The 27,806-nt window shown below is 53.4% G+C and overlaps 1 protein-coding gene across 6 annotated transcripts; it reads right to left on the bottom strand.

Moving 5' to 3' along the window:
* Window positions 1-530: 530 nt before the first annotated feature.
* Window positions 531-27,193, bottom strand: rsf1b.1 (remodeling and spacing factor 1b, tandem duplicate 1). 6 transcript variants are annotated; one of them, XM_030100970.1, is made up of 17 exons: window positions 27,033-27,193; window positions 25,844-25,935; window positions 25,672-25,764; window positions 23,828-24,033; window positions 23,634-23,752; window positions 19,384-21,164; window positions 17,233-19,353; window positions 16,876-17,160; window positions 16,450-16,554; window positions 16,299-16,378; window positions 13,934-13,988; window positions 13,735-13,847; window positions 13,590-13,657; window positions 5,675-5,888; window positions 5,357-5,571; window positions 4,756-4,935; window positions 531-2,769 (listed from the first exon to the last, which is right to left on the bottom strand). In XM_030100970.1, exons 1-17 carry the CDS (start codon window positions 27,184-27,186, stop codon window positions 2,273-2,275), a joined length of 6,378 nt encoding a protein of 2,125 aa, XP_029956830.1. In that variant the 5' UTR covers window positions 27,187-27,193; the 3' UTR covers window positions 531-2,272. The 6 variants fall into 6 exon arrangements, with proteins under 6 accessions (XP_029956830.1, XP_029956833.1, XP_029956829.1 ...); XM_030100973.1 differs by having other exon boundaries at window positions 17,233-19,434; window positions 19,480-21,164; XM_030100969.1 differs by having other exon boundaries at window positions 17,233-19,584; window positions 19,615-21,164.
* Between the last annotated feature and the right edge of the window lie 613 nt (window positions 27,194-27,806).

The following is a 27,806-nucleotide window of genomic DNA, read 5'->3' as shown; positions in this document are numbered from 1 at the left end:
AATGAAGGGTGAAGACCCCCGTACGTCTCAGACCACAGAACCCATTAATAACCCATTAATAACCCATTAATTCAGAGAAGAGAAGTGAGTGGAGACGGTGAGGCTTCAAACCCATTTTATTATGACAAATGTACAAGATCAGATCAATAAGAAACAACAGTAAAGTTAACAAAAACGGAAGGAGCAGACGAAACACCAACGGCCAGGCTAACAGGATCTGTACACGGCGGCGGGCGCTCTTCCTCCCAGGTCATCGTCATGAGGTAAAGAGGAAACTTAACACTTCAGTCATTGGCACCGGCTGCCTCTTCATCGCCCCCCCCCCTCCTCCTCCTCAGTGTGTGGAGCTACACCTCTGGAGACCATGCCAACAGTCCTTTACTGAATATTTTACAAACACACACACACTCCGTCTCGTCCACCTTGATTCGACCCGCTTCTGGGGACGAGGAGGAAGCCACCCGTTGAGCCACTTTGTCCCTACAAAAAGAAAACCTTTACAAACTCATGCAATCCCAAAGAATTGCCCCATAGATTTTTCTCCCCAGAATTTTTTTTTTTTTTTTTGCTTCTTTAAAAATGCCTCTAAATATATTACAGCAAAAAACTACACATATATATACACACAGACTGGTTCCAGCAGAGGTCAGAGGTCAGTGAAGTCATTGGTTTGCTCCGAGCTCAGATATAGATCTGTCCTTCAACAGCTAAAACATGAAGGTGAGGCTGTGCAACACACACACACACACACACACACACACACACACACACACACACACACACACACACACACACACACACACACACACACACACACACACACACACACACACACACACACACACACACACACACACACACACACACACACACACACACACACACACACACACACACACACACACACACACACACACACACACACACACACACACACACACGATATTGGAGGTTTTGGGGAAACTTGATGTCTCGACTGTTCTGATGTGAAAGTCGTCGTTCTTTTGCTTCTTCACTCAAACTTCTTCCATGATTGCAGCTGAGACCTTTTACAAAGGAATAACTTTTAACCAGCTTCTCTCTTTAAATTTTTAAATTGTTGTTTTAGCTGATAAATTTTTTCCGAGTCACACTTTAGGATGTTTGTGCCAACATTGAGATTTCCATGATTTCAGACATTAAGAATGTGTGTTGTAGAGAAGAGTTGATCACTTGAAGATCAATCGCAGATGAAACACGAGAATGTGAGCAGTTAAGAGTTAGCTTATCAAACGTCTGATATCGACCAGAAACGGAGAAAGGAGGAGTAAAGACTAAAGTGCAGCCAGAAGCTTGTTAAATTCAGATTTAAAGCTCTTGTGTCACAGACGGGTTAAAATGGGGAAACAAGGAGCTTTAGAGGTTTCTTTAGAGGTGAAGGTTAGAGCTCATGATGACTGATCACCGACGGAGCGAAGCCGCAGCCTGGGTCAGATTCACAGCAGAAACCCTCCAGCGTGAAGCTGAACCAGGCTTCAGACGCGTGGCGCCGTGTCGGTGGACGAGCCACAGGAAACGAAAGCAGATTCTCCATCTGGAGCAGGAATGAAGACCAAACGTTCTGCTGACAAGACGCCGAAATGTAGAGTGAAGAGTGGCTGGGTGTCGGCTGGATGCAGTACCACTTCAGAGCTCTGGGGGCAGCACTGAGAAGATTTACATTAGGATTAACAATCTAAAGCCACTCACTGCACCACCTGGTGGCAGACCGTGGTACTGCAGCAGCGCTTCGCCACGTCGGTTCATAATGTTGTTGAAGTTCATCATTCATGCTGACGCGGCGCCAACGGGCCGCCCCCCCGGCGCCAACGGCCACCCGCCTGGCACCAATCGGTCTCCCGGCGCCAACGGGCCGCCTAACAGGGTCACGCTGTTCTCCCTGTCAAAACATCGAGACAATTCCAGCGGCGGATTGGACTTGGAATGATGGTCTCAAGCTTCTTCACACTTACACCTGAACGATGTGGTGGGAGGGGAGGGAGGGGTGGGGGTCTGGCAGTGAAGCTGGGCGGTCCGATGATGACCCGGTCAGAGGGGGGCTAACGGAACGGCGTGCAGACTGGCAACAGAGTCCAGTTCTTATGGCCAGAGAGCGTGACCAGGACCAGTGAGGACAGAACCGGGGAGGTGGAGGAGGGGACAGGGGGTGGGGGGGGGACGAGGATGGAGGATGGGAATAATAAAGTTAAGCAATATAAAAATACAATACCACAAAAAAGAAAGTCCAGCGTTTCTACAGGTCCTCGTTATTGCAGACGTAGTCCACCAGGTCTGTGACTCCTAACAGGTCGTCCTCGTCCTCGTCCGGCGCCGCCACGTCCGTCCCCACCAGCCCGTTGGGCGCCGCGGCGCTCGTGTTCTTGGGCGGGTCGAGAGGCGGGGCCGGCGCGGGCCGCCCGGCGAGGCCCTCCAGGCTCTTGATGGGCGGCGGCTCCGACGGCGCGGTTCCCTTTGACTCCTCCCTCTCCTTGGGTTTCTCCTCCTCCTGGGGCGTGGGCTCCTCCTCCTCCTCCTCGTCGTCCGAGTCGATGCGGTTCACCCTCTTGCGGACGGGCCGGTCTTCCTCCGAAGAATCGTCCGAGGAGTCGTCCGAGTCGTCGTCTTCAGACGCTCGCCGCCGTTTGAGCGCCAGGCGTCTGCGGCGCTGCCGGGACTCGTCCTCCGAGGAGTCGGCCCTCCTCTGGGGCCGCCGCTCCCGCCGCTCCTCTGAAGACTCTTTGGAGAAACTCGCTGGAGGAGAAGAAGAAGAGGCTCAGGTCACCGATGAGGAAGAAGACGCCAGATTCACTGAAGAGCATCCGGAACGAGGCCAGACCTGGGCTCAACACGTCCCACATGACAGGAAATGGAGACTTACCGATTCTACCACATACACACACTGACCCCTTTATTAGGCACTCCTTGCTAGTACCGGGTTGGACCCCTTTTGCCTTCAGAACTGTCTTAATCCTTGGTGGTCTAGACTCAAGGTGCTGGAACGTTCCTCAGAGGGTTTGGTCCACATGGACAGGACAGCATCATGCAGCCGCTGCAGATCCACGATGCCGATCTCCCGCTCCACCACGTCCCAGAGGTCCACTGGATGGAGATCTGGTGACTGGAGGCCGTTAGAGTCCAGTGGACTCATGGTCCTGTTCCAGAACCCAGTCTGACATGATTCATGGCGCGTTCTCCTACTGGAAGCAGCCGTCAGAAGACGGTCCACTGTGGTCATAAAGGGACGGACATGGTCCGCAACAAGACTCAGGCAGGCTGTGGCGTTGCAGTCATGCTCGGTTGGTACTCAGGCTGCTTTCACACCTACTAGTCCTAGAGTGGTTCGGTTCGGACATAAATTATTCATAAACGTTGCAGCTGTCAACGAGTTCGGTTCATTCACACCACTTGTTTTTGCAGATGAACTCTCCACTGTGACCCTCCTGCCCCTTGGTGGCGCTGTTCACACAGTAGTGTGTTTTGGGAGACGGAACTGAACCCTGATTGGCCAGCATGTGTGACGTGATGCGCCGTGCGGCTTGCTACGGAAGCCTCCGCCGACCAAAAAGCCTTCTCCACAACAGAGTGGACAGGACCGAGGCCGGTCAGCGTTCACACCAGCAGCGGACCGCACCGGGACCGCACCGAGACCGCACCGAGACCGCACCGGGACCGCACCGGGACCGCGCCGGGACCGCGCCGGGACCGCGCCGGGACCGCGCCGGGACCGCGCCGGGACCGCGCCGGGACCGCGCCGAGACCGCGCCGAGACCGCACCGGGACCGCACCGGGACCGCACCGGGACCGCACCGGGACCGCCTCCTGGAGGAGGTCTCGGTACGGTTCTTTGTCCCGGACCAAAACTAACTGGTCCGCTTTCACACCAGCGCATACGAACCGACCCTGCAGGAGTTGGGGACTCTAGTCCGCTTCAAGCGGACCACATGCTGCAGGTCTGAAAGCAGCCTATGGGGCCCAAAGAGTGCCAGGAAAATACCCCCCACACCATTACCCCCCAGCACCACCAGCACCAGCCTGAATCACTGACACCAGGCTGGATGGATCCATGACGCCACATTCTGACCCGACCCTCCCAAAGTCCAGCAGAATCCAGACTCATCAGTCCAGTCTGGGAGAGCCTCAGGTTCCTGGTCTCAGCTGACAGGAGTGGAACCCGGTGTGGGGTTCTGCTGCTGGAGCCCGTCTGCCTCCAGGCTCCATGGGTTCTGCGTTCAGAGATGCTCTCTGCAGACCTCGGTTGTAACGAGTGGTTCTTTGAGTTCCTGTTGCCTTTCTACCAGCTGGAACCAGTCTGGACTTTCTCCTCTGACCTCTGACCTCTGGCATCAACAAGGCGTTTCCGCTCACTGGATGTGTTCTCTGTTCCGGACCGTTCTCTGTAAACCCCAGAGAATCCCAGCAGATCAGCAGCTTCCGGAACACTCAGACCAACAACCCTGCCACCTTCAGAGTCACCCAGATCTCCGTTCTCCCCGTTCTGATGCTCGGTTTGAACTGCAGCAGAACGTCTTCACCAGGTCCATGTGCCTGAATGCACCCAGCTGCTGCCCTGTGATTGGCCGATTTCAAATTTGTGTTAACGAGCAGCTGGACAGGTGTGCCTAATAAAGTGGCCGGAGAGTGTAAATTCACAACCGTTCTAAACTGAAAAGTAGAAAAGGATTCAGAAACGAGCTGTGTGTGTGTGTGTGTGTGTGTGTGTGTGTGTGTGTGTGTTACCGTCGCTCTCCGAGCTGTCCGGCAGTCTCCCAGGCTTCATCCTGGCCCGGTTGGTCCCGGCCTGGGATCCCTCGGACTCGGAGGTCTCGCAGTAGTTCACCTGCTTCTTATGGCTGCGCCGAGACCGCCGGCGGCTCATATCCAGGTCGCTGTCGCTGAACTCACTGGAGCCTTCAGTCACTGCAGCGCACACACACACACACACACACACACACACACACACACACACACACACACACACACACACACACACACACACACACACACACACACACACACACACACACACACACACACACACACACACACACCACACACACCACACAGAGCCAGCGATTACAAATGACTGGCAGGGAATAAAAAACACTGGTCTAGAGAAAGCAGGAGCAGAAAGTGTGTCTCACTGTGTGTGTGTGTGTGTGTGTGTGTGTGTGTGTGTGTGTGTGTGTGTGTGTGTGTGTGTGTGTGTATACACTATAAATGGAGTAGTGGTAACCTGCAGCCAGCTGGGGGTCACTACCGCCTCAGATCCTGACCAGAACCAATCCCTCTCCGTTCTGGACCCATGTGAACCAACAGGCGGCTCTTCGGTGCGTCCTACCGATTTCCTCGTCGTCGTCGTCCTCGTCCGTCTCGTCCTCCTCGTCGTCGGAGTATCCTCGGGGCCTCCTCCTCTTCCTGGAGCTCCTCCTGCACTTCACCGCCCTCCTGGAGTGGGACGACCGCCGTCGCTTCCCGCTGCTGCCGCCGTCGCTGTCCTCCTGCTCCGACTCAGGTTCCGTGGCGTTGTCCGAGGCCACAAACTCTTCCTCGGAGCTACACGCACAAATACACACACACACACACACGCACACACACACACAGTGTTCAGCCGTGGCTTCCCCGGCTCTCCCTCTGCCAGCGAGGCCGGTGGTCTGACCTGTCGCTGAGCCGGAACTCGTCCTCGCTCTCCTCCTCGTCCACCGTGCTGTCGCTGTCCAGGTCGTTGAGCCGCCGCCTCTTCTTCCGGCGCTGGGCGGCGCTGGGCCGCGGCGGCCGGCCGTTCTCTTTGCCTTCCTCCGCCTGCAGGATGGTGGACATGTCCTTTCCTCTGTGGCCCGTGATGTTGGCCATGTCTTTACCCCGACCGGCTCCTGAAACCACAACCGACAACTCACAGCAGCTGGACCCAAGACTGGAAGAACAGCCGGTCCACCGAGCTGACTGGACACACCTTCAACCGGAACAGCCTCACCGAAGCACCGACAACAAAACACCGACCCATCCTCGCCAAAACATCGACATCAAAACACCGACCCATCCTCGCCAAAACATCGACAACAAAACACCGACCCATCCTCGCCAAAACACAGTCAATGATGTGGTGTGAAACTGATGGGCGGATGTCTGTCCTGAGCTGGATGGCAGCTGATTGGCTGCCCTCGTGCAGTGTCAACGTTTCCACCCAGAGCAGAGCAGGAGGAAATAGAGATAACAGACCAGAAACACAGCAGCAAGACTCCAAAGTTCAAAGAGACTTCCATTTAAAAAAGGGAAATGTGCAATTTCCACATGAGCGGAGCTCAGAGATGAGCCAGCTTTATGGGCAAAAGATCCGTTCTCTTCATCTTCCACCACATTGGTAAAACAACTGAAACGGAAACAAAAACCCTTTAACAAACGTGTGTATCCACTAAAAACCGAGGCTGCATTCACCAAGCACCACAGCCACAATTTCAGGGTTCCCCCCAGAAAACTTGCTAAGCCTGGTGGTTGGACTGCTGGAGAAGCCCACCATGTTTATGTTAAAAAAAAAAAAAAAAAAAGTTTTGTGTTATTGTAAGGATTTATTAACATTACTTAAATGCAGAGTCTTACAAAAAGGCATAATCTTAAATAAAGTTTTAACAAACAAAAATACAATTAAAATAAATATCAATTGTTTTCAATTAAGTTAAATCCTAATGAATCTTGAAACAAGGCATTGCTGTTCACATTTAAAGGTAAAATAAATTAACAAAAATAAAAAAGTGCAAACATGATCAAGGTGTAAAAACAGGGACTCAGAGGCTGAAGAGGTCTCTGCTGGACTGTCTGACCTCGTCTACTTTTGAATGAAAAACTAAAGAAAAATGATTAGATTGCTTACAGTTAATAATAAGCAAGTAAAGGCAAGTAAAGCCTGGCGGCCCGCCAGGCCTATAAAGCACTGAGGGAAACCCTGAATTTATATGGATTTTATTAGATTTTTCAGCAGTTTTATCAAAATCTGCAAACATTTTCAGCTTTTTGTAGTTTCAATTGTAATATTTAATTTTCCTTGTGAGGGGCTGTTGACCTGGCCTTAGTCTGGCCCATCACCCAGGACCTGTTTGCCATGGGAGACCCTGCCAGGGGCATAAAGCCCCTATGATAAGGTTACAATACAGGTCCGTGACGTGGCCCGGTATGGCGGAGCTGGGGCCCGCCCTGGAGCCAGGCCTGGGGTTGGGTCTCACAAGCGAGCGCCTGGTGAGCCGGTCTTTGCCCACGGGGCCCGGCCAGGCTCAGTCCGAAGGGGCTGTGTGGGCCAGCCCTCCAGTGGACCCACCACCCACCGAGTAGGACTGTCACAATTATTGTGTGAATGCTGAGGCATTCATTGTGTGAATGCTGAGGCATTCACACAATTACATTCCTCCTCTGACTTCTTCCGCCGTTTTTTGGCACGCTTCTCCTCCTACAAATTTTGTCCGATTTGAACCATTCATATATCAAATTGTGCAGCTTTTTAAGGACATGGGTGCTATGTTCTAGCTTTTTAATATCTTTTAAAATTTTTGAAATATTTCAACTTTTGTGCAACTTTTTGCCCCATGTTAACGGATGGAGATTTTGTCAAACTTTGAAACCTTATAACTTCCTCAAATCTTAACCGATTTTAACCATTCAACTTTTAAAATATTCAACTTTTTAAACTCTTTCTTCAACCTTTTTAAACTTTTTCAACTTTGTTCAACTTTTTGAAATATTTCAACTTTTTAAAATTATTTTTAACATTGAAGTCAATGGGAAAACCCTTCAACTGACCTTTCAACTCCTTCAACTTTGAACCATTATAACTTTGTCATACTTTCACGTAGACAAGTCATTTTACTTTTAAAACATTTTTGTCCTTTTAGGCATTTTTGTCCTCTATTCAGATATGTAACATCATCTCAAGATCTTTTACCAAATTCAAACTGTGAGCCTTCAAGCACGGAGAGAATTTCAGTCGCTTTTGGAGTTTACAATGGGTGTGTATTGGAAAAGCTAGAGTGGGAGAGTGGCAGTTAGAGTGCGGGAGGCTCTGAATTTTAACCAAAAAAAAAATTCTTTTCTGGTCCGTACGGCCACATTTCTGGCTCAATCTGCACAATAACCCCTCAAAACGTAGGAATTTTTTTTGTGACCCGTAAAATTGAGTCACTTTGTCTCTATCTGAAACGGTTCTCTCTCCAGAGGCATTTGTTTGAGGAGAGTGCAGAATTTTCTCTCATCTGCTCCAATGCATTTTCGAGACGCCTGAATCCAAAACTTCACTCGTGTTCGCACAATCGGTGTGGCTGAATGGATGATCCTACAGACATGATTCCTGCACCATTACATTCATGAAAGGCTTCTGAATCTGACTGTGTGGAAATCTTTTTCAATTTCACCTCTGGGTTCTCGAGACATGATATTTTCTCAACCATGCGCACTGCATTAAAAAGTGCTGATTCACTGTCATGGCTGCTGTGCAGCTGGTCTCCATAGCAACAGACACACCTGTTGTGCTGCTGCTGCTTGATTAGTCTGGATTTTTCCATTAAGACTGGAGCTCTATTGATCCTCTGTTACTCTGACTCTGACTCTACTGCTCCTTCTACCTCTATCAACTTTTTTCAAGTTTTTGCAGTGTTTTCAACCTTTTTCAAACTTTTTCAACTTTCTTCAGTGTTTTCTAACTGTTTCTAACTTTTTCAACTTTTTGTAGTATTTTCAACCTTTTTCAGCTTTTTGCAGTGTTTTCAAAGTTTATTTTCAACCTTTTTCAACTTTTTGCAGTGTTTTCAAAGTTTTTTTTAAACTTTTTCAACTTTTTGGAGTGTTTTCAACCTTTTTCAAACTTTCTCAACTTTTTGCAGTGTTTAACCTTTTTCTAACTTTTTGAACTTTTTGCAGTGTTTTCAACCTTTTTCAACCCTTTCCAACTTTTTGCAGTGTTTTCAAAGTTTTTTTTCAAGTTTTTCAAGTTTTTGCAGTGTTTTCAAACTTTTTCTAACTTTTTCAAGTTTTTGCAGTGTTTTCAAACTTTTTCAACCCTTTCCAACTTTTTGCAGTGTTTTCAAAGTTTTTTTTAAACTTTTTCAAGTTTTTGCAGTGTTTTCAACCTTTTTCAAACTTTTTAAACTTTTTGTAGTATTTTCAACTTTGCTCATTGAGCTTCTTCTGCATTACAGTTTAGCATTTTCAGCTCAGCATTCACACTTGCAGTTTCTTCAGGAACTGCAATTTTTTTCTAGTTACAATAATCGTTAATCGCGAATTTTTTACATATTCGTGATTACCGTGAATTATTTATTTTATCCACAAAGTTGCATAGAACTCAGAATCTGACGTCATGGTGGAGCGCCAGCTGCAGCAGGCGCATGCAGCATCGCAGCCTCACCCTGCCGTTTCCCTCTCGTCTCGGCTGGATGGTTAGCGAGGCTAGGCTAATAACATGGAGGGTGAGGAGGTCCTGGTACCAGGGCACCGCTGTGGATGCATTTCAGTTTTCAGCCCAGCTAAGGGAGCCCTGTGACGTGGAGGAAGCCATGTGTTCATTTTGCCGTAAAACAGTGCCGATCAAAAGCGCTAACATGCTAATGCTAATACTACAGCGATCATCAACTGGCAGCCCGCGGGCTGAATACGGCTCGACGACCCGTCCAGGCAGGCCCACGACTAGATTCCAACACACACACACACACACACACCAATAACAACAACAATACACGTGCGCACCCCACCGGCTCTGGAACCCTCCTCTGGAACTCTCCACTGCTCTGGCGTTGCCGCGGTGAGAGGCGGCGGGCTGGTGTGTGTTTGCTTACAGCCCCCCAGCTCAGCGCCAGGTGTTGTCGTTCACCCCAGTGAACCAGAAGGTCGTGTCCCTGGTCCTTCGGGTCGGGGATAGGTGCCTCACTGTGGTCTCGGCTTATGGGCCAAACAGCAGTGCAGAGTACCCGGCCTTCTTGGAGTCCCTGGGAGGGGTGCTGGACAGTGCTCCAACTGGGGACTCCATGGTTCTACTGGGGGACTCCATGGCTCTACTGGGGGACTTCAATGCTCACGTGGGCAGCGAAAGTGAGACCTGGAAGGGGGTGATTGGATCGCACGGCCTCTCTGATCTGAACCGAGTGGTGTTCTGTTATTGGACTTCTGTGCTAGTCACAGTTTGTCCAGAACAAACACCATGTTCGAGCACAGGGGTGTCCATAAGTGCACTTGGCACCAGGACACCCTAGGTCGGAGGTCGATGATCGACTTTGTTGTTGAGTCATCTGACCTCTGACCTCGTGTTTTGGACACTCAGGTGAAGAGAGGAGCAGAGTTGTCGACCAATCTCCACCTGGTGGTGAGTTGGATTCGCTGGCGGAGGAGGAAACCGGACAGACTTGGCAGACCCAAACGTGTTGTGAGGGTCTGCTGGGAACGTCTGGTGGAACCCTCTGTCAGCAGGGATTTCAACTGTTGTTGAACCCCCGAACCCGGTGGTGGAGACCGGAAGTAAGGGCTGCCGTCCAGCTGAAGAAGGAGTCCTATCGAGCCCTGGTGGCTCATGGGACTCCAGAAGCAGCTGACAGGTACCGGCAGGCCAAGCGAACTGCAGCCCGAGTGGTTGTGGAGGCAAAAACTCGGGTCTGGAGGAGTTCAGGAGGCCATGGAGGAGGACGATCGGTCGGCCTCGAAGAAATTCTGGCAAACCGTCCGGCGCCTCAGGAGGGGAAAGCAGGTCTTCACGAACACTGTTTACAGTGGAGGAGGAGCTGCTGTCCTCAACTGGGGATATTGTTGGACGGTGGAAGGAAGACTTCCAGGACCTCCTCAATCCCGTCACCACGTCTTCCCTGGAGGAAGCAGAGGCTGAGGTCTCAGAAGTGGACTCGTCCATCACCCAAGCCGAAGTCACTGAGGTGGTTGGTAAGCTCCTCGGTGGCAAGGCACCGGGGGTGGACGAGATTCACCCTGAGTACCTTAAGTCTCTGGATGTGCAGGGACTGTCTTGGTTGACACGTCTCTGCAACATCGCGTGGCTGTCGGGGACGGTGCCTCTGGACTGGCAGACCGGGGTGGTGGTCCCCCTGTTTAAAAAGGGGGGCCGGAGGATGTGCTCCAACTATAGGGGGATTACACTCCTCAGCCTCCCTGGGAAAGTCTATGCCAGGGTCTGGGGAGGAGGAGGATTTAGGAGGAACAATGCGGTTTTCGTCCTGATCGTGGAACACTGGACCAGCTCTAGACTCTCCATAGGGGCCCAAGGGCTCGTGGGAGCTCGCCCAACCAGTCCACATGTGTTTTGTGGACTTGGAGAAGGCGTTCGACAGCGTCCCTAGTGGTGTTTTGTGGGGGGGTGCTCCGGGAATACCGAGTCCGGGGCCCCTTGTTAAGGGCCGTCCGGTCTCTGTATGACCGGAGTAGGAGTCTGGTCCGCATTGCCGGCAGTAAGTCAGACCTGTTCCCGGTGCATGTTGGACTCCGGCAGGGCTGAACTGTCACCGGTTCTGTTTATAATCTTTATGGACAGAATTTCTAGGTGCAGCCAAGGGCCAGACGGGGTCTGGTTCAGGGACCAGGGGCCAGAGGGGGTCCGGTTCGGGTACCACAGGATTTAATCTCTGCTTTTTGCAGATGATGTTGTCCTGTTGACTTCATCGAACCCGGACCATCATGCACTGGGGCGGTTGGCAGCCGAGTGTGAAGCGACAGGAATGAGGATCAGCACCTCCAAATCCGAGGCCATGGTCCTCAACCGGAACAAGGTGGTCTGCCCCCTCCAGGTCGGTGGAGGGACTCTGGTCCAGGTGGAGGAGTTTAAGTATCCTGGGGTTTTGTTCACAGTGGGGGGGCGGATGGAGGAGAGATCGACAGGCGGATCGGTGCAGCGGCTGCAGTGATCAGTCGTTTCGTTCCATTATGGTGAAGAGGGAGCTGAGCTGAAAGGAGAAGCTCTGGATTTACCGGTCAGTTTACGTTCCCACCCTCATCTATGGTCATGACCGAAAGGACAAGATCCTGGATACAAGCGGCCAAAATGAGTTTCCTCCGTAGGGGGGCTGGACTCCCTTAGAGACAGGGGGAGGAGCTCAGTCACCAGGGGGAGGAGCTCGGAGTAGAGCCGCTACTCCTCCACATCGAGAGGAACCAGCTGAGGAGGCTCAGCTCCTCTTCAGGATGCCTCCTGGCACCTCCCTGCGGAGGAGTTCTGGACATGTCCCACAGGGAGGAGACCCCGGGGAAGACCAGGACACTCTGGAGAGACTATGTCTCTCAGCTGGCCTGGGAACGCCTCAGGATCCTCCCAGAGGAGCTGGAGGAAGAGTCTGGGGACAGGAAGTCTGGGCATCTCTGCTGAGACTGCTGCGACCCGGTCCTGGATAAGCGGTGGAAGACGGATGGATGGAAGGATGGAACATTCCTTGTTTTTTCCTTTGTTTTAATTTTTTGCTATTTTTAGCAATTCCAGCTATTCTTCTGTGTGACACATTATGTGAAAACTGATGTTTTTAAATTGTTTAAGACCTGAAGTTGTAAAACTGATGAACGGTGCCACAGAGAGTCATTTTTTCTGATGTGTCACATTGATTCTGCAGCTTAAATTCACAAAATATCAAAACTATGGAGAAGTAATACTCATGAGAGTAAGAAATATGAAGAGCGGCAAGAAGAGTAAAAAAATGAGGTAAAAGATGTTAACAAAGATAATAACAGATGCTTAAGTCAATATAACACAAGACTAATAATAATAAAGATAAATGTAAGAATAAGGTTCATTTTAGCCAAAAAGACACCAGCAGAAAAGCTCAGACTAACAATTCCTTGAACTACATTAGCTAGCGTGAGCCGGGATTTCTGGCTCTCTGAAGGAGCCGTGCAGACTGGCTCGTCCGTGAACGTCTCATGATCTCCATTAGACAGACAGACGTCGCCTTCCTGACCTCGGACTCCGTTCCTGTCAGGGCCTGAGTTTTCATATACGCGAAGGTGTTTGTTGACCCAGATTTCAAAGATACATTTTTATGACAAATTTTGCATTGTGCTTTACCTTGAGCATCGTCCCCAGGAAGTGCATGAAAATACTGCGTCGAGCCCCGTGGATGGAGCATTTTAAGGTGTGTGTTTGTGTGTGTTGCTAAAATCTCTGATAAAGTGGTCAGCATGGTGTCTGAAATGAAGTGGTTTCCTTGTGAATGTCTGAAAACAGCAGTGAAGAGCGGCTAACAGGAGCAGGACTCCGGTTCAGGTTCTGCATTCAGTGCTTGCACTTGAAAAGAAATACTTCATTTTATTTGTTTAAAGAATTCATGCTGAAGACTGTCCTGAGGCCGTGGACGGTAACGGACGATTTCAAAACGCACCCGCATCGCTCCGACACTGTAAAATTAAAAGAAGCCTTTTTCCTATTATGTCACTCTAGTTTTTCTAAAGTCAAGTGGAAATCGTGTCTCGTCTCCTGATCCTGAACCCACAGGTCGTCTCACCCCTGCTAAATGCATGAAGAGGTAGAAGTTTTAGAACGTGGACAGACTGAAGCTGGGACTGAGTCATGCGGCGTCCCTCATGTTCTGGCGGGTTCTGCGGCGCCGTCTCACCTCCTCCCTCTGCTTCTTTGATGTCCTCCTCGATGGCCTCCTCGATGGCCTCGTCGAACTCGTCGAACCTGGAGGCAGAAGACGGGTGTGAGGCTGCGCCGCTCTCAGCAGGGGGCGCAGGCGCAGGGTGGGCGGAGCCTCTGACCTGTAGCTGATGGTCTTCTTGGCCCTGGTGGACCTTCGGCCCCAGCTCTTGCTCCTCTTGGCCTCCTTCTTCTCCTTGATGAGGACCTCGGGCTTCTCCTCCTCCACCTCCACCTGTGAGGAGGAGAGAGGCGTTCACTGACCCGCCGGCGAGCGGCCGTCTTCATTCAGGACCGGGACCGGGACGCGGCGTCACTTACAGACGGCGTGATGATGTTCTCCAGGCTGATTCCCACGTAGATCAGACGCTCTTTCCTGCAGGACAGGAGACACAGAGACCTTCAGACCGGAACATTCTGACTTCAGGGACGTCAGCCCGTCCTGCAGTACCGGTCCGAGCCACCAGGGGTGAGTGGAGCATCACCGCCAGCTTCACCCACATGCCAGAACATCTACGACTGAGCACAGCCTAAACATCCAGACTGATCCCGCTGGAGCTTCTCAGGACTTCAACCAGACCGTACAGGAGAAAAACCTCCAGACGACCTGAGGGGCTCCTGAGGGGCTCCAGACCGGCTCCAGACCGGCTCCAGACCGGCTCCAGACCGGCTCCAGACCGGCTCTGAGTGACGCCTGCAGACGGCATGAAGGAAACCTGAGGTCATGTCAAATTGAATTCAGGTCTTCAACACGTCTTCCTCCAACATTTCGCTTTTACTGATGAGGCACATCGAGATCACGACACAAAGACACAAAGACACAAAGCCTGGGCTTCTGCTGCTGTCAGGTCTCCTTTAAAGCAGCGGACGCCTCTGATTTCTGACTTTACAGCTGTACAGACCGGTAGAGACAGTGATTCTAAAGTTTCTCCCTCCACGGAGACCTGCCGAGCGCTGATCCGTCTGCATCTGCTGAAGGTGGTTCCAGCCGTCTCCTCCTGACCTTTGAACTTGCTGCCAGCAGAATATGGAGCAGCTCCTTCTGCCGACACCTCAGTCTGACCCAGGCAGGTCGCTTCAAACCACCAGAGGAAAACCAGATGGCAGCCCCGCCTGCAGCCTCTCCTGCTCCAGAATCTCAAAGCTCTGCACTGCCCCCTGGTGGACTGACCAGGGATAATCACTTGAGCATTCAGAGACTGGTTTCGTCAACCCGTTCAGGATCAGCTGCACCACAGTGAAGTGTCAGACCGGTCTTCAGGAGTCCACGGCTTGGTTGATTTATTCCAAAATAAAGGCACAGCATGTGACCCGTTATCAGGTCAGCTGACCTGGGATCAGCTGTTTGGGGGGAGTTTGGAAGGAGAAATGTGGTACACTAGTCAGGAGGATGTTCCTATCAGTGGAATCTATCCCAGAATTCACATCAACAAAATATCTAACGCTCCACCCTCAAACGCCTGCTCTTATTTTTGAATTTCGAGCCTGAAGTTAACCTCAAACCTCTCGGTGAATCCAGGCTGCTCCATACTGTCTGCACCCCACTTCACTTTAGAGAAACCTCTGTTCCACGCTGGATCTGTGTTTACATGACTTTTATTTTGTACCCTGAAGTGGAAAAAACCTAGCCTCGTGAGCCAGCCCCGCCCACTCCACATCCACCTTTGGAATTTGGAGCTGGTGTGGGTCTGGAATAAAGAGTGCGACTCGGCGCCAATCAGCGTTGCAGCTCTTTGTTTTCCCACCAGCCCCGCGCCCCAGCCGACGCTGCCACCAGCCCCGCCCCCAGCCGACGCTGCCACCAGCCGACGCTGCCACCAGCCCCGCGCCCCAGCCGACGCTGCCACCAGCCCCGACGCTGCCACCAGCCCCGCCCCCCAGCCGACGCTGCCACCAGCCGACGCTGGCACCAGCCCCGCGCCCCAGCCGACGCTGCCACCAGCCCCGACGCTGCCACCAGCCCCGCGCCCCAGCCGACGCTGCCACCAGCCCCGACGCTGCCACCAGCCCCGCGCCCCAGCCGACGCTGCCACCAGCCGACGCTGGCACCAGCCCCGCGCCCCAGCCGACGCTGCCACCAGCCCCGCGCCCCAGCCGACGCTGCCACCAGCCGACGCTGCCACCAGCCCCGCGCCCCAGCCGACGCTGCCACCAGCCGACGCTGCCACCAGCCCCGCGCCCCAGCCGACGCTGCCACCAGCCCCGACGCTGCCACCAGCCCCGCCCCCCAGCCAACGCTGCCACCAGCCGACGCTGCCACCAGCCCCGCCCCCCAGCCGACGCTGCCACCAGCCGACGCTGCCACCAGCCCCGCGCCCCAGCCGACGCTGCCACCAGCCCCGCGCCCCAGCCGACGCTGCCACCAGCCGACGCTGCCACCAGCCCCGCGCCCCAGCCGACGCTGCCACCAGCCCCGCGCCCCAGCCGACGCTGCCACCAGCCCCGCCCCCCAGCCGACGCTGCCACCAGCCCCGCCCCCCAGCCGACGCTGCCACCAGCCCCGCCCCCCAGCCGACGCTGCCACCAACCGACGCTGCCACCAGCCCCGCGCCCCAGCCGCCGCTGCCACCAGCCCCGCCCCCCAGCCGACGCTGCCACCAGCCGACGCTGCCACCAGCCCCGCGCCCCAGCCGACGCTGGCACCAGCCCCGCCCCCCAGCCACCGGCCGACTGGACGCCGCCTCACCGTCTCTCTGCCCGCTCCTTCTTCTTCAGAGCGGTGTCCAGGTTCAGCAGCTGCTCCTCCAGCTTGTCGCAGAGCTGCTTCTGCAGGGGGGGAGAGAGGGGTGAGGCGGCCGCTCCGTCCTCCCGCCCTCCAACGACCGCAGGGTACGTACGTGCTGACAGGGGGGGCAGAACCACTCCCCGTACGGGATGATCATGAGGGGGGGCCGCAGGCACGCCGTGTGGTAGCCGCTGTCGCAGGAGTCGCACAGCAAGATCTGCAGAAACAGACGCAGAGGAACCGGTTGAACAGCCACTCTCACAGTAAACCCACAAGTAAACCAGCAACGCCGTCTCCACGACAACGGTACAAACTCAGCACAATGCAGGAAGTGAATCAAAACTGCAAGATCTGCCAGAAATGTCGTTCAGCCCCACTGAGTACACCACCAAGCTCCAATTTCCACCTGAGGTCACAGTAAACGAGGCCTCAAGGAGGGAATTGTAAACTTTTCTAACCAACAAACATGTTCTATCCACTCTCTTCTGTCTGGTGGTTGTAGTTCTGTGGTGTGACCAGCAGGGGGAGCTGTGCTCACCAGCTCGGGGTGGTTTGGAAGGCCGCAGTGCTTGCAGGGGTCGTCGTTGGGCGGCAGGTCGTCGTCGCTGGACGTGGACGAGTCGGAGCTCCGCCTCTCGCGGTTCCTGCCGCGCCTCTTCCGGGACCGCTCCACCTTGTAGTCTTCGTCGCTGTCGTCGTCCTCCTCCTCGCTCTCCTCGTCCTCGCTGGACTCCTCGTCGCTGTTGTCGTCTTCGTCCTCGGAGTCTTTTTTCCTGCGGCGGGTCCTGGTGTTGGACCAGCGCAGCTTCCGCCTCTTCCTCCCCTGAAAAGCGGAGGGAGGGCAGCGTCAGCCGGATCCGGACTGCAGGCGTCCCGAGCTCGTGTTCGGTCTCACCTTGGGTTTGGGTTGTCCCTCCTGGACCGCCTTCTTCTCTCTGGGCTTCTTCTGGACGGCCTTCGCCTCCTCCTCATCCTCCTCTTCCTCGTCATCGTCCCCTTCCTCGTCCTTGTCCTTGCTCTTGGGCGGCGTCGCGGCAGACTTCTCCACCTTCTTGTCCTGGATCTCCACGGCTTTGGGCGTGGGCCTGGAGATCCTGGGCGACCTCCGGAGGGACATCCCCGTGTTGGTGTCCGACTCCGAGTCTCCCTGCCGCTCCTCTCGCTGCAGCTCGGCTTTCCGGCGGTGCGCCAGAGATTTGTTTTTCCGGCGAATGTCAGCCAGCTGGATGTCCATCAGAGCCTCCACGCCGTTGGCCAGGTCCCGGTTCACCGGAGACGCCGTCTTCTCGCCTCCGTCAGCGGGAGGGTCTGTTTCTTTGCTCGGGTGTTTCTCGGGTTCGCTGGAGGATTGGGGGTCTTGCGGTTTGGACAAGGTTTTCTTGTCCTCCTCTCTGTCTTTTTTGCTCTCCTTGCCAGGGACATTCTTAGTATCTTTGATTTGTCTCTTCTCGTCAGTGGACACTTTCTCGTCGCCAGTCTCTGGGTTTTCAGCTGTGTTTTTGCTTTCTTCAGAGATATTTGTCTTCTTCACAGGACTGGATGCTTCATCTCTCCCTGAAGACACCTCTCCGGTCTTCATCTGAAGGACAGACTTCAACCCGTCGTTCTCTGTTCGGTTGAATTTATCGTCCAGTTCCGTTACTTCCATCGGCTCGGACGTAGAGTCTCTCTTCTTGCCAGCATGCAGAGCTGGGCTGTCACCACAGTCCACAGCTGTCCTTCCATCTGCGTCCTGGATGTCCATCTTTGCAGGCTTACTTGCCTGGGATTGGTCCAGCTCTTTACCAGGAGGTTCTGTGCTTCCCTTGGCGTCCTCTTTTTCCTGGGACCCCTCACTGACCGACGGTTCTTCTGCTTCCTTAGCGTCGGATTGTGACACAGGGTTTAGACAGAGGACGGATTTCTGCGGAGGATCTTCTCCTGCAGGTAGTTTCTCCGCAGATCCTCCTGACTGTTCTGAAACTACAGGTTTCTCTGATTTCCCTGCCGTAGTCTGGGACGTCTCTTTGTGTTTCTGGTGGCTCAGTTTAGTGGGTTTGTCTGTGATGCTCTCTGACGTCTCTGCTTCTGGAGTCTGACTGGACACTGATGTGTCCATATGGGAGTCTTCATGGGTTTCCTCTGATTCTCCTGAATCTTTCGATTTGCGTTGGCGGTTTACGTTTAGTGTCTGGAACTCGATGGACGTTGCTGTTCTGTCTTTTATGGAGGTCCCATCACGGTGCTCTGCAGCTGCTGGTTTGGACTCTTTCTTCTCTTCATGATTTAAGGATGTCTCCACCACACTGTTGATGTCTTCAGGTGGCGGCATTGCGTCTGCTGGTGGAGGAGACTTGTGTGCTTCCATCTTCATTCTTTCTCTTCCGGGCTGCTCTGTGGGAGTTTTTTCCACCATGGCCAGAACTTTCGCCTTCGGGTCTGAACTTTTCATGCCCATGTCTGGGCTTTTCTTCTGGTCTGGGCAGACCTTGTCCTTCCTGACCTCAGCCGCCTTGCCCTCGTCCTTCCTGCCCTCGTCCTTCCTGCCCTCGTCCTTCCTGACCTCGTCCTTCCTGACCTCAGCCGCCTTGCCCTCGTCCTTCCTGCCCTCGTCCTTCCTGACCTCGTCCTTCCTGCCCTCAGCCGCCTTGCCCTCGTCCTTCCTGCCCTCGTCCTTCCTGACCTCGTCCTTCCTGACCTCAGCCGCCTTGCCCTCGTCCTTCCTGCCCTCGTCCTTCCTGACCTCGTCCTTCCTGCCCTCAGCCGCCTTGCCCTCGTCCTTCCTGCCCTCAGCTGCCTTGCCCTCGTCCTTCCTGACCTCGTCCTTCCTGCCCTCGTCCTTCCTGCCCTCGTCCTTCCTGCCCTCGGCCGCCTTGCCCTCGTCCTTCCTGACCTCGTCCTTCCTGCCCTCAGCCGCCTTGCCCTCGTCCTTCCTGACCTCGTCCTTCCTGCCCTCAGCTGCCTTGCCCTCGTCCTTCCTGCCCTCGGCCGCCTTGCCCTCGTCCTTCCTGACCTCGTCCTTCCTGCCCCCGGCAGCCTTGCCCTCGTCCTTCCTGCCCTCGGCCGCCTTGCCCTCGTCCTTCCTGACCTTGTCCTTCCTGCCCTCGTCCTTCCTGACCTCAGCCGCCTTGCCCTCGTCCTTTCTGCCCTCGTCCCTCCTGACCTCAGCCGCCTTGCCCTCGTCCTTTCTGCCCTCGTCCCTCCTGACCTCAGCCGCCTTGCCCTCGTCCTTTCTGCCCTCGTCCCTCCTGACCTCAGCCGCCTTGCCCTCGGCCGCCTTGCCCTCGTCCTTCCTGACCTCGTCCTTCCTGCCCTCGTCCTTCCTGACCTCAGCCGCCTTGCCCTCGTCCTTTCTGCCCTCGTCCCTCCTGACCTCAGCCGCCTTGCCCTCGTCCTTTCTGCCCTCGTCCCTCCTGACCTCAGCCGCCTTGCCCTCGTCCTTTCTGCCCTCGTCCCTCCTGACCTCAGCCGCCTTGCCCCCGGCAGCCTTGCCCTCGTCCTTCCTGCCCCCGGCAGCCTTGCCCTCGTCCTTCCTGCCCCCGGCAGCCTTGCCCTCGTCCTTCCTGACCTCGTCCTTCCTGCCCTCGTCCTTCCTGCCCCCGGCAGCCTTGCCCTCGTCCTTCCTGCCCTCGTCCTTCCTGCCCCCGGCAGCCTTGCCCTCGTCCTTCCTGCCCTCAGCCACCTTGCCCTCGTCCTTCCTGCCCCCGGCAGCCTTGCCCTCGTCCTTCCTGACCTCGTCCTTCCTGCCCTCAGCCACCTTGCCCTCGTCCTTCCTGACCTCGTCCTTCCTGCCCTCGTCCTTCCTGCCCCCGGCAGCCTTGCCCTCGTCCTTCCTGACCTCGTCCTTCCTGCCCCCGGCAGCCTTGCCCTCGTCCTTCCTGACCTCGTCCTTCCTGCCCTCGTCCTTCCTGCCCTCGTCCTTCCTGCCCCCGGCAGCCTTGCCCTCGTCCTTCCTGCCCTCGTCCTTCCTGCCCTCGTCCTTCCTGCCCCCGGCAGCCTTGCCCTCGTCCTTCCTGCCCTCGTCCTTCCTGCCCTCGTCCTTCCTGCCCCCGGCAGCCTTGCCCTCGTCCTTCCTGACCTCAGCCACCTTGCCCTCGTCCTTGGCCACACCCTCCTTTTCTCTGCCATCTTGATGAGACTGGGCTGCCTGTGTTCTGTCTTTTATCGTCCCTTTCTCCTCCAGGCCGGGCGTTTCCTTCGTCTCTGTGCAGACTTGGTCCTTTCTGTCCTTGCCTGAAGCCACGTCTTTACATTTTTCCGGCTGGATTGAGTGCTCTCTGTCTTTCAGCGTCTCTTTGTCCGACGTGGCCTGGACGTCTCCGTTGATGTGATCGTTCCTGCCCCTGTTCTGCTCCGGAGCTTTGGGCGCCTCCTTGAGGCCACATGCTGAAGGGTTTTGTGTGATGATGGCACTGTTTCTGTCAAAGTCCTCAGTGAACTTCATCCCTCTCTTCTTCAGGGGGATTTTGGCCTGCTGGTCGTTCTTCATGCTTGGCTGGAACTCCTCTGTCTTCTTCACCTCCTCCGCCTCTTTTTCTGTCTTCACTGATAAACATGGTGACAGGGAGGATTTGGTTGTTTCGCTGGTACTCGTCTTACAGTCCGACACCTCCATGGGTTCTTCTTTGATGCTCTGGGCTTTAGCGCCGATGCTTTCAGCCTCAGGTTTGCTGTCGACGGCTCCGTTTACTGTTGAAGATTTGTCCTCAGAGGTCTCCGTTTCTGTCTTCAGGCCGTCACTCGCTGTCGTTTTGTCTTTGTCCTCTGTCTTTGGTGAGACTGGACAGACGGCCTTGCTGGAGTCTTTGCTGTCATCATCGGAGGTTTCGTCTGTCTTTTTAGCTTCACCTGCGGCGGAAATAAAGAGCAGAATACCAGCTGATTGAACTCCTGCTTTCAGCACAATCCCCAGTTCAGAACCCAGACCAGCTAAACTGGACCTGCTTCCTGCTGAACACCCAGGTTTGGATTTTTAGAGAGAAACATTTATAGGTATTGACGTGTTTTAGTCTGCTTCAAAAGGTTTTTTCAACCCCAGTCGATAATTTCACCAAGGTTCAAAGATCCACAGATGAACACACTGATCACCATAACAAATCTCATGAGTCCAAGCAGGAATCTGCAGTCAAGAGAAGCCAGAACAATGCAATACCATCCAGATTAGAGAGCATCTTATTCCAGTAACATCCAGATTAGAGAGCATCTTCCTCCACCAACATCCAGATTAGAGAGCATCTTCCTCCTCTAACATCCAGATTAGAGAGCATCTTCCTCCTCTAACATCCAGATTATAGAGCATCTTCCTCCTCTAACATCCAGATTATAGAGCATCTTCCTCCTCAAACATCCAGATTATAGAGCATCTTCCTCCTCTAACATCAGATTATAGAGCATCTTCCTCCTCTAACATCCAGATTATAGAGCATCTTCCACCTCCAACATCCAGATTATAGAGCATCTTCCTCCACTAACATCCAGATTATAGAGCATCTTCCTCCTCTAACATCCAGATTATAGAGCATCTTCCACCTCCAACATCCAGATTATAGAGCATCTTCCTCCACTAATATCCAGATTATAGAGCATCTTATTCCAGTAACATCCAGATTATAGAGCATCTTCCTCCTCTGACATCAGACTATAGAGCATCTTCCTCCACTAACAACCAATTTATAGAGCATCTTCCTCCTCTAACATCCAGATTATAGAGCATCTTCCTCCTCTAACATCCAGATTATAGAGCATCTTCCTCCTCTAGCATCAGATTATAGAGCATCTTCCTCCTCTAACATCAGATTATAGAGCATCTTCCTCCTCGAACATCCAGATTATAGAGCATCTTCCACCTCCAACGTCCAGATTATAGAGCATCTTCCTCCTCTAACATCCAGATTATAGAGCATCTTATTCCAGTAACATCCAGATTATAGAGCATCTTCCTCCTCTGACATCAGACTATAGAGCATCTTCCTCCACTAACAACCAATTTATAGAGCATCTTCCTCCACCAACATCCAGATTATAGAGCACCTTCCTCCTCTAACATCAGATTACAGAGCATCTTCCTCCTCTAACATCAGATTATAGAGCATCTTCCTCCACTAACATCAGATTATAAAGCATCTTCCTCCACTAACATCAGATTATAAAGCATCTTCCTCCACTAACATCAGATTATAGAGCATCTTCCTCCACTAACAGATTATAGAGCATCTTCCTCCACTAACATCCGATTATAGAGCATCTTCCTCCTCTAGCATCAGATTATAGAGCATCTTCCTCCTCTAACATCAGATTATAAAGCATCTTCCTCCACTAACATCCGATTATAGAGCATCTTCCTCCTCTAACATCCGATTATAGAGCATCTTCCTCCTCTAGCATCAGATTATAGAGCATCTTCCTCCTCTAGCATCAGACTATAGAGCATCTTCCTCCTCTAGCGTCAGATTATAGAGCATCTTCCTCCTCTAGCATCAGACTACAGAGCATCTTCCTCCTCCAACATCCGATTATAGAGCATCTTCCTCCTCTAGCATCAGATTATAGAGCATCTTCCTCCTCTAGCATCAGACTATAGAGCATCTTCCTCCTCTAGCATCAGATTATAGAGCATCTTCCTCCTCTAGCATCAGATTATAGAGCATCTTCCTCCTCTAACATCCGATTATAGAGCATCTTCCTCCACTAACATCCAATTATAGAGCATCTTCCTCCTCTAACATCCGATTATAGAGCATCTTCCTCCTCTAACATCCAATTATAGAGCATCTTCCTCCTCTAGCATCAGACTATAGAGCATCTTCCTCCTCTAGCATCAGATTATAGAGCATCTTCCTCCTCTAGCATCAGATTATAGAGCATCTTCCTCCTCTAGCATCAGATTATAGAGCATCTTCCTCCTCTAACATCCGATTATAGAGCATCTTCCTCCTCTAACATCCGATTATAGAGCATCTTCCTCCACTAACATCCGATTATAGAGCATCTTCCTCCTCTAACATCCGATTATAGAGCATCTTCCTCCTCTAACATCCGATTATAGAGCATCTTCCTCCTCCAACATCAGATTATAGAGCATCTTCCTCCTCCTCTAACTTGTTTGAAAACTTGATTAAACTTTTTTCAGAGAGCGATAAAACCAAACAAAACTTCTCACCATCTCTAGTCAGAAGGAGCTGAATGTATTTTATCCTCCATTAATAAATTCATATGTAGCTTATTGAGCCGTTTCTCAATAAAACGGTGTCAAGTAGCTTTTCATCTATTTCAAGGCAGAAGCATCGATAAATAACTGGAGGCAGTAAGCCTGCCCACCTTCGGCGCCGTCCTTGTCTTCCTCCTGCTGAGCTTTCTTCTCCAGCTCCCTCTTCAGCAGCTCCGGGTCGATCTGGGTCTTCAGCAGAGCCACCACCTCGGCCAGCTCGTTTCTGTCTCTGAGGGGTCCAAACAAAGGCCTTCAGAATAAAGCTGCAGACTTCCTGTTTCCACGCGGTGCTCGCGCCTCCTACCTGACGATGCACTTCCAGGAGGATCCGTCCAGGTCGTCCTGCTCCTCCACGTACATGCGCACGTTGTTGTCCTGGTCCAGCTGGAACCAGTACATCAGGCCGTCCTTGTCCCGGCCGATGGGCTGCACGCGCATCTTATCGGGGTCCTCGTCGTTGATGGCCGTCTTGAACTTCACGTTGTCGTCAAACTGACACTCGCACAGGTACTGCGGACGAGGCGGAGACAGTCGGTCTACAGAGGACGCTCAGAGCTTCAGGTCAGGACGGACAGCGAGAACCATCCAACAGACAACAGAACATCAAGAGGAGGAAGCTGCAGAGGCCCTCACGTCTGAGAGAGACCCAGCCTTCCAGCAGCATCCCCACTTTCTGACTGATGGTCCACGGAAATGACAGTCTCGGTCTGGACTGGACTGGTCTGGACCAGGTCTGGGTTAGGGGTGGGCGATATGGCAAAAATGTCATATCACAATTTTTTAAAATGAATATCACGATCACGATTTTATCACGATTTTTTATATTGATTTTTCTAGACTAATTTGCAAGTTTGATCATTTTTTTCCCCAATGTTAAACATATAAAACGTATAAAATGTATTTAAACATGTAAAACCCTAAAAGAAAAGGACAATTTAAAGGTGCATTAAGGAGTTTTACAACCTTAAAAATACTTATTTTCCACCATAAATATGTTACACATTTTTAATGATGTGTCCAATGTGCCCTGACATATTCATTACCAGAACCTCTAACAGGCTAAACTGTCACTTGAAAGTCACAGTGCCGGTCCGGCTCCAGAGTTTTTTGGGGAGAATTTGAAAGGAATGACGTAATGCACGCTCCGGCTGGTTAGGTTTCATTTTATCCACCATTACTCCACCAGATGCTTAGTGAGCAACAACTGAGCAGGATCTTCCAGAAAGTCAGAACAGACTGGCTTCTAGCACTGCAGCTCCACACAGACTCCACCAGGGAGAAGACACTTACATCTTACTGGAGCGCTTCTAAACGAGCGAAGACGGAGTCCCCCTCTAACGTGCACGCGAGACACAGGGACGAGTTTTTCACTAAGCTGCATTACGCCCAAGGCCTGCAGGGGGCGCTGTTTCGCATATAAAGTGCAAACTCCTTAATGCACCTTTAAATACACTTCTGCAACACAAGAAACTAAACATCAAATAGCTTTTTAGCAGTTTTAATGGGATAAAGTTTTAATAGTTTCACTACATGACCACCAGAGAACAGAGTCCAGTCCAGTCCAGTCCAGTCCAGTCCAGTCAGTGTTAGACCAGCGTGTCAACGCTGTACCTGATCTCCACACACCCGGCCGCAGGGGCCTCCTGCTGGAACCTCGCTTCGGCCGTTCCAGCAGCACACCGCAGCTTCTCCGTTCTTACGGTTCACCCACCTGGAGCTTCAGAACCAGGGGAATCGGAAAACCGCTTCATCTCGACATCCTAGTCTGGCCCTGGCCGGGCTGGACCGGTCTGGACCGGCCCTGGCCGGTCTGGTCTGGCCCTGGCCGGGCTGGACTGGTCTGGACCAGCCCTGGCCGGTCTGGTCTGGCCCTGGCCGGGCTGGACTGGTCTGGACCGGCCCTGGCCGGTCTGGTCCGGCCCTGGCCGGTCTGGCCCTGGCCGGTCTGGTCCGGCCCTGGCCGGTCTGGACCGAACCTGGTGTTGGAGCTGCCAGAGCCTCTCAGCCTTCTCTGTACTGACCGAGTCGTCCTGGACTCCAGGGTTCTGCTCTAAGTGGACCATGAGGACCCAAAGCTCGTCCGGAGGCCGGCCTCCTGCGGTGAGAGCATTCTGTCTGGTTCTGGTTCTGGTTCTGCCGTGTTCTCACCTTCAGGATCCCCGTCTTGCTCTCCAGGGTCATCTGCTGGTAGCCCTTCTCCTCCAGCTCCCAGGCCCAGGTGGAGCTGAGCTCCTGACACACCTGAGAGGACCAGCAGGAAGCGGAACGTCACATCGAGAACCCGGACAGGAAGTGAGAACCGGACCGGACCGGACGCTACCTTGACCAGGTACTTCTCCCATCGGTCCGCAGACACCGACTTGCCGATCTTCCTCAGCAGCTTGACGTGGAGATCCACCAGCAGCTTCGGGACTGGAGACAGGAGACAGGAGACACGTGAGGGACAGAACCCCAGAACCCAGGAACCCCAGAGGCCAGGAACCCCAGAGCCCAGGAACCCAGGAACCCAGACACAGGAGAACCGGGCCCTCCCAGCATCAGGAACGGAGAGCCTGGTCGCTGTGAACACTGCAGCGGAGCGGCTTTCAGGACGTTAGTGAAGGAGACGCCACACACACACACACACACACACACACACACACACACACACACACACACACACACACACACACACACACACACACACACACACACACACACACGGGAGCGGGACTACAGAGCGCGGTGTTGTGGCGCTGCTCCTGAACACATGAGGCGGAATTAAAAGTCCATCAGGACCAATCGGGTCGAGGCGGCGCATGCGCAAATCTGCGTGGAAACCTGTCAAGTCCACTGCAAACACCGGAAACACGCGACGACGCCTGCCGTGACTCTGTCCTCGAGCCCAGAGACACGCGGGAACCCGCCCGCGTGAAGCCGAGCTGAAGGAAACGGGGGGGAACGTTTTGGAGACGCGAGGAAACGGTGTTCTGGTTCCAAACCCAGGCTGAAGAGCCGGGACTCAACATTTCTGAAGCACAGTCGTTTCATTTATTTCGAAAGGCTCCACCGGAAGTGGTGCAAATGCGGCGTGATTGACAGCTCGAAACACAACATGACAAAATGTTTTAACTGGGAATAAAGTGCACATTTGCGCGTCCGTTTAACGCACCGACACATCCACGGACTGATCCCCGCCGTGCACGGTGCGTAGCGGGGACTCCCCGCACCTCCCGCGCCCCGCAGACGCTCTCAGCCCCGCACAATGTGCGGGACTGTGCGGGTTTAGATAAAGGCTGCTGGGAAAATAACCCAATCAAAAGCTACAAAAGTGGCAGAAAAGCTCGATAAATCCGCGGCTCCGCGTCCGAGCGAGGAGCGCAACGTGCGGGGCGAGGGTCCCCGCCGCGGCCCGCAGCTGCGGGACGCGGCGGAGTGAAATTTAACGAAACGTAAAGGTTAAAAAAGACACAATAACACACAACTGGCTAGCGCTAGCCGCTACATGCTAACGGCTCCGTCCGGCCCACCTGAGCACGAGTCCCGCAGATCCCGCTCCAGCTGCGGGAAGGTGAGCTCCGGCAGGTCCAGCAGGGCTCCGTACCGCTCGAGGAACGAGCAGATCACCGCGAAGTTCGGACCCAGAGCGGGAGCAGAGCTCGGCGCCGCCGCCGGAGCAGACATCTTTAACACAGGGACACGGGCCACTTCCGGCCCCGCCAAAATAAAAGCCGGCAGAGCCCAGAAAGCTTCAGGCTCGCCGTGATCTCACAGTTCATGTGTTTTAACCTCACATTCAGTCTCTTTCAAAAAACTTCCCGAAAACATTTTGAGAAAATTTAATAAAGAATCTTAATAAAACTACATTTGAGTGTTTAAATGAAGATTTAAAACATTCAAAGATTGAAAAAGCCCTGGGCCGCGCGGTGGAGCAGTGGTTCGCCGTCTCACCTCACCGGTTCAAACACCTGCTGTGCAGTTTGCATGTTCCGTGTGCGTGTGTGTGTGTGTGTGTGTGTCCTGTGCGTGTGTGTGTCCTGTGCTGGCTGACATCCATCCAGGAGTCCTTGACCCCACCCAATGTAACCCGGGATTATCTCCAGCAGCCTGGGGTGCTCCGGGGGGCCTGGGGGGCCCCCTGGGTTGCTGTAAAGTAGATGAGTCAATCAAAGCTTCAAGCATGTGCTCAGGGAGAGGGGGAGAGGTGGAGGGGAGAGGTGGAGGAGCTGCCGGGGGAAGTACATGGGTTTGATGGTTGACCTGTGGTGATGTGATGGTGGCCTCTGGTGGAGCTACAGGGGAGT

This window comes from Salarias fasciatus, chromosome 10, assembly GCF_902148845.1.
Source record: "Salarias fasciatus chromosome 10, fSalaFa1.1, whole genome shotgun sequence".
In the NCBI taxonomy this organism is placed as follows: domain Eukaryota; kingdom Metazoa; phylum Chordata; class Actinopteri; order Blenniiformes; family Blenniidae; genus Salarias; species Salarias fasciatus.
The sequence above is the reverse complement of the archived record's forward strand: the minus strand, read 5'-3'. Positions and strand labels throughout refer to the sequence as shown.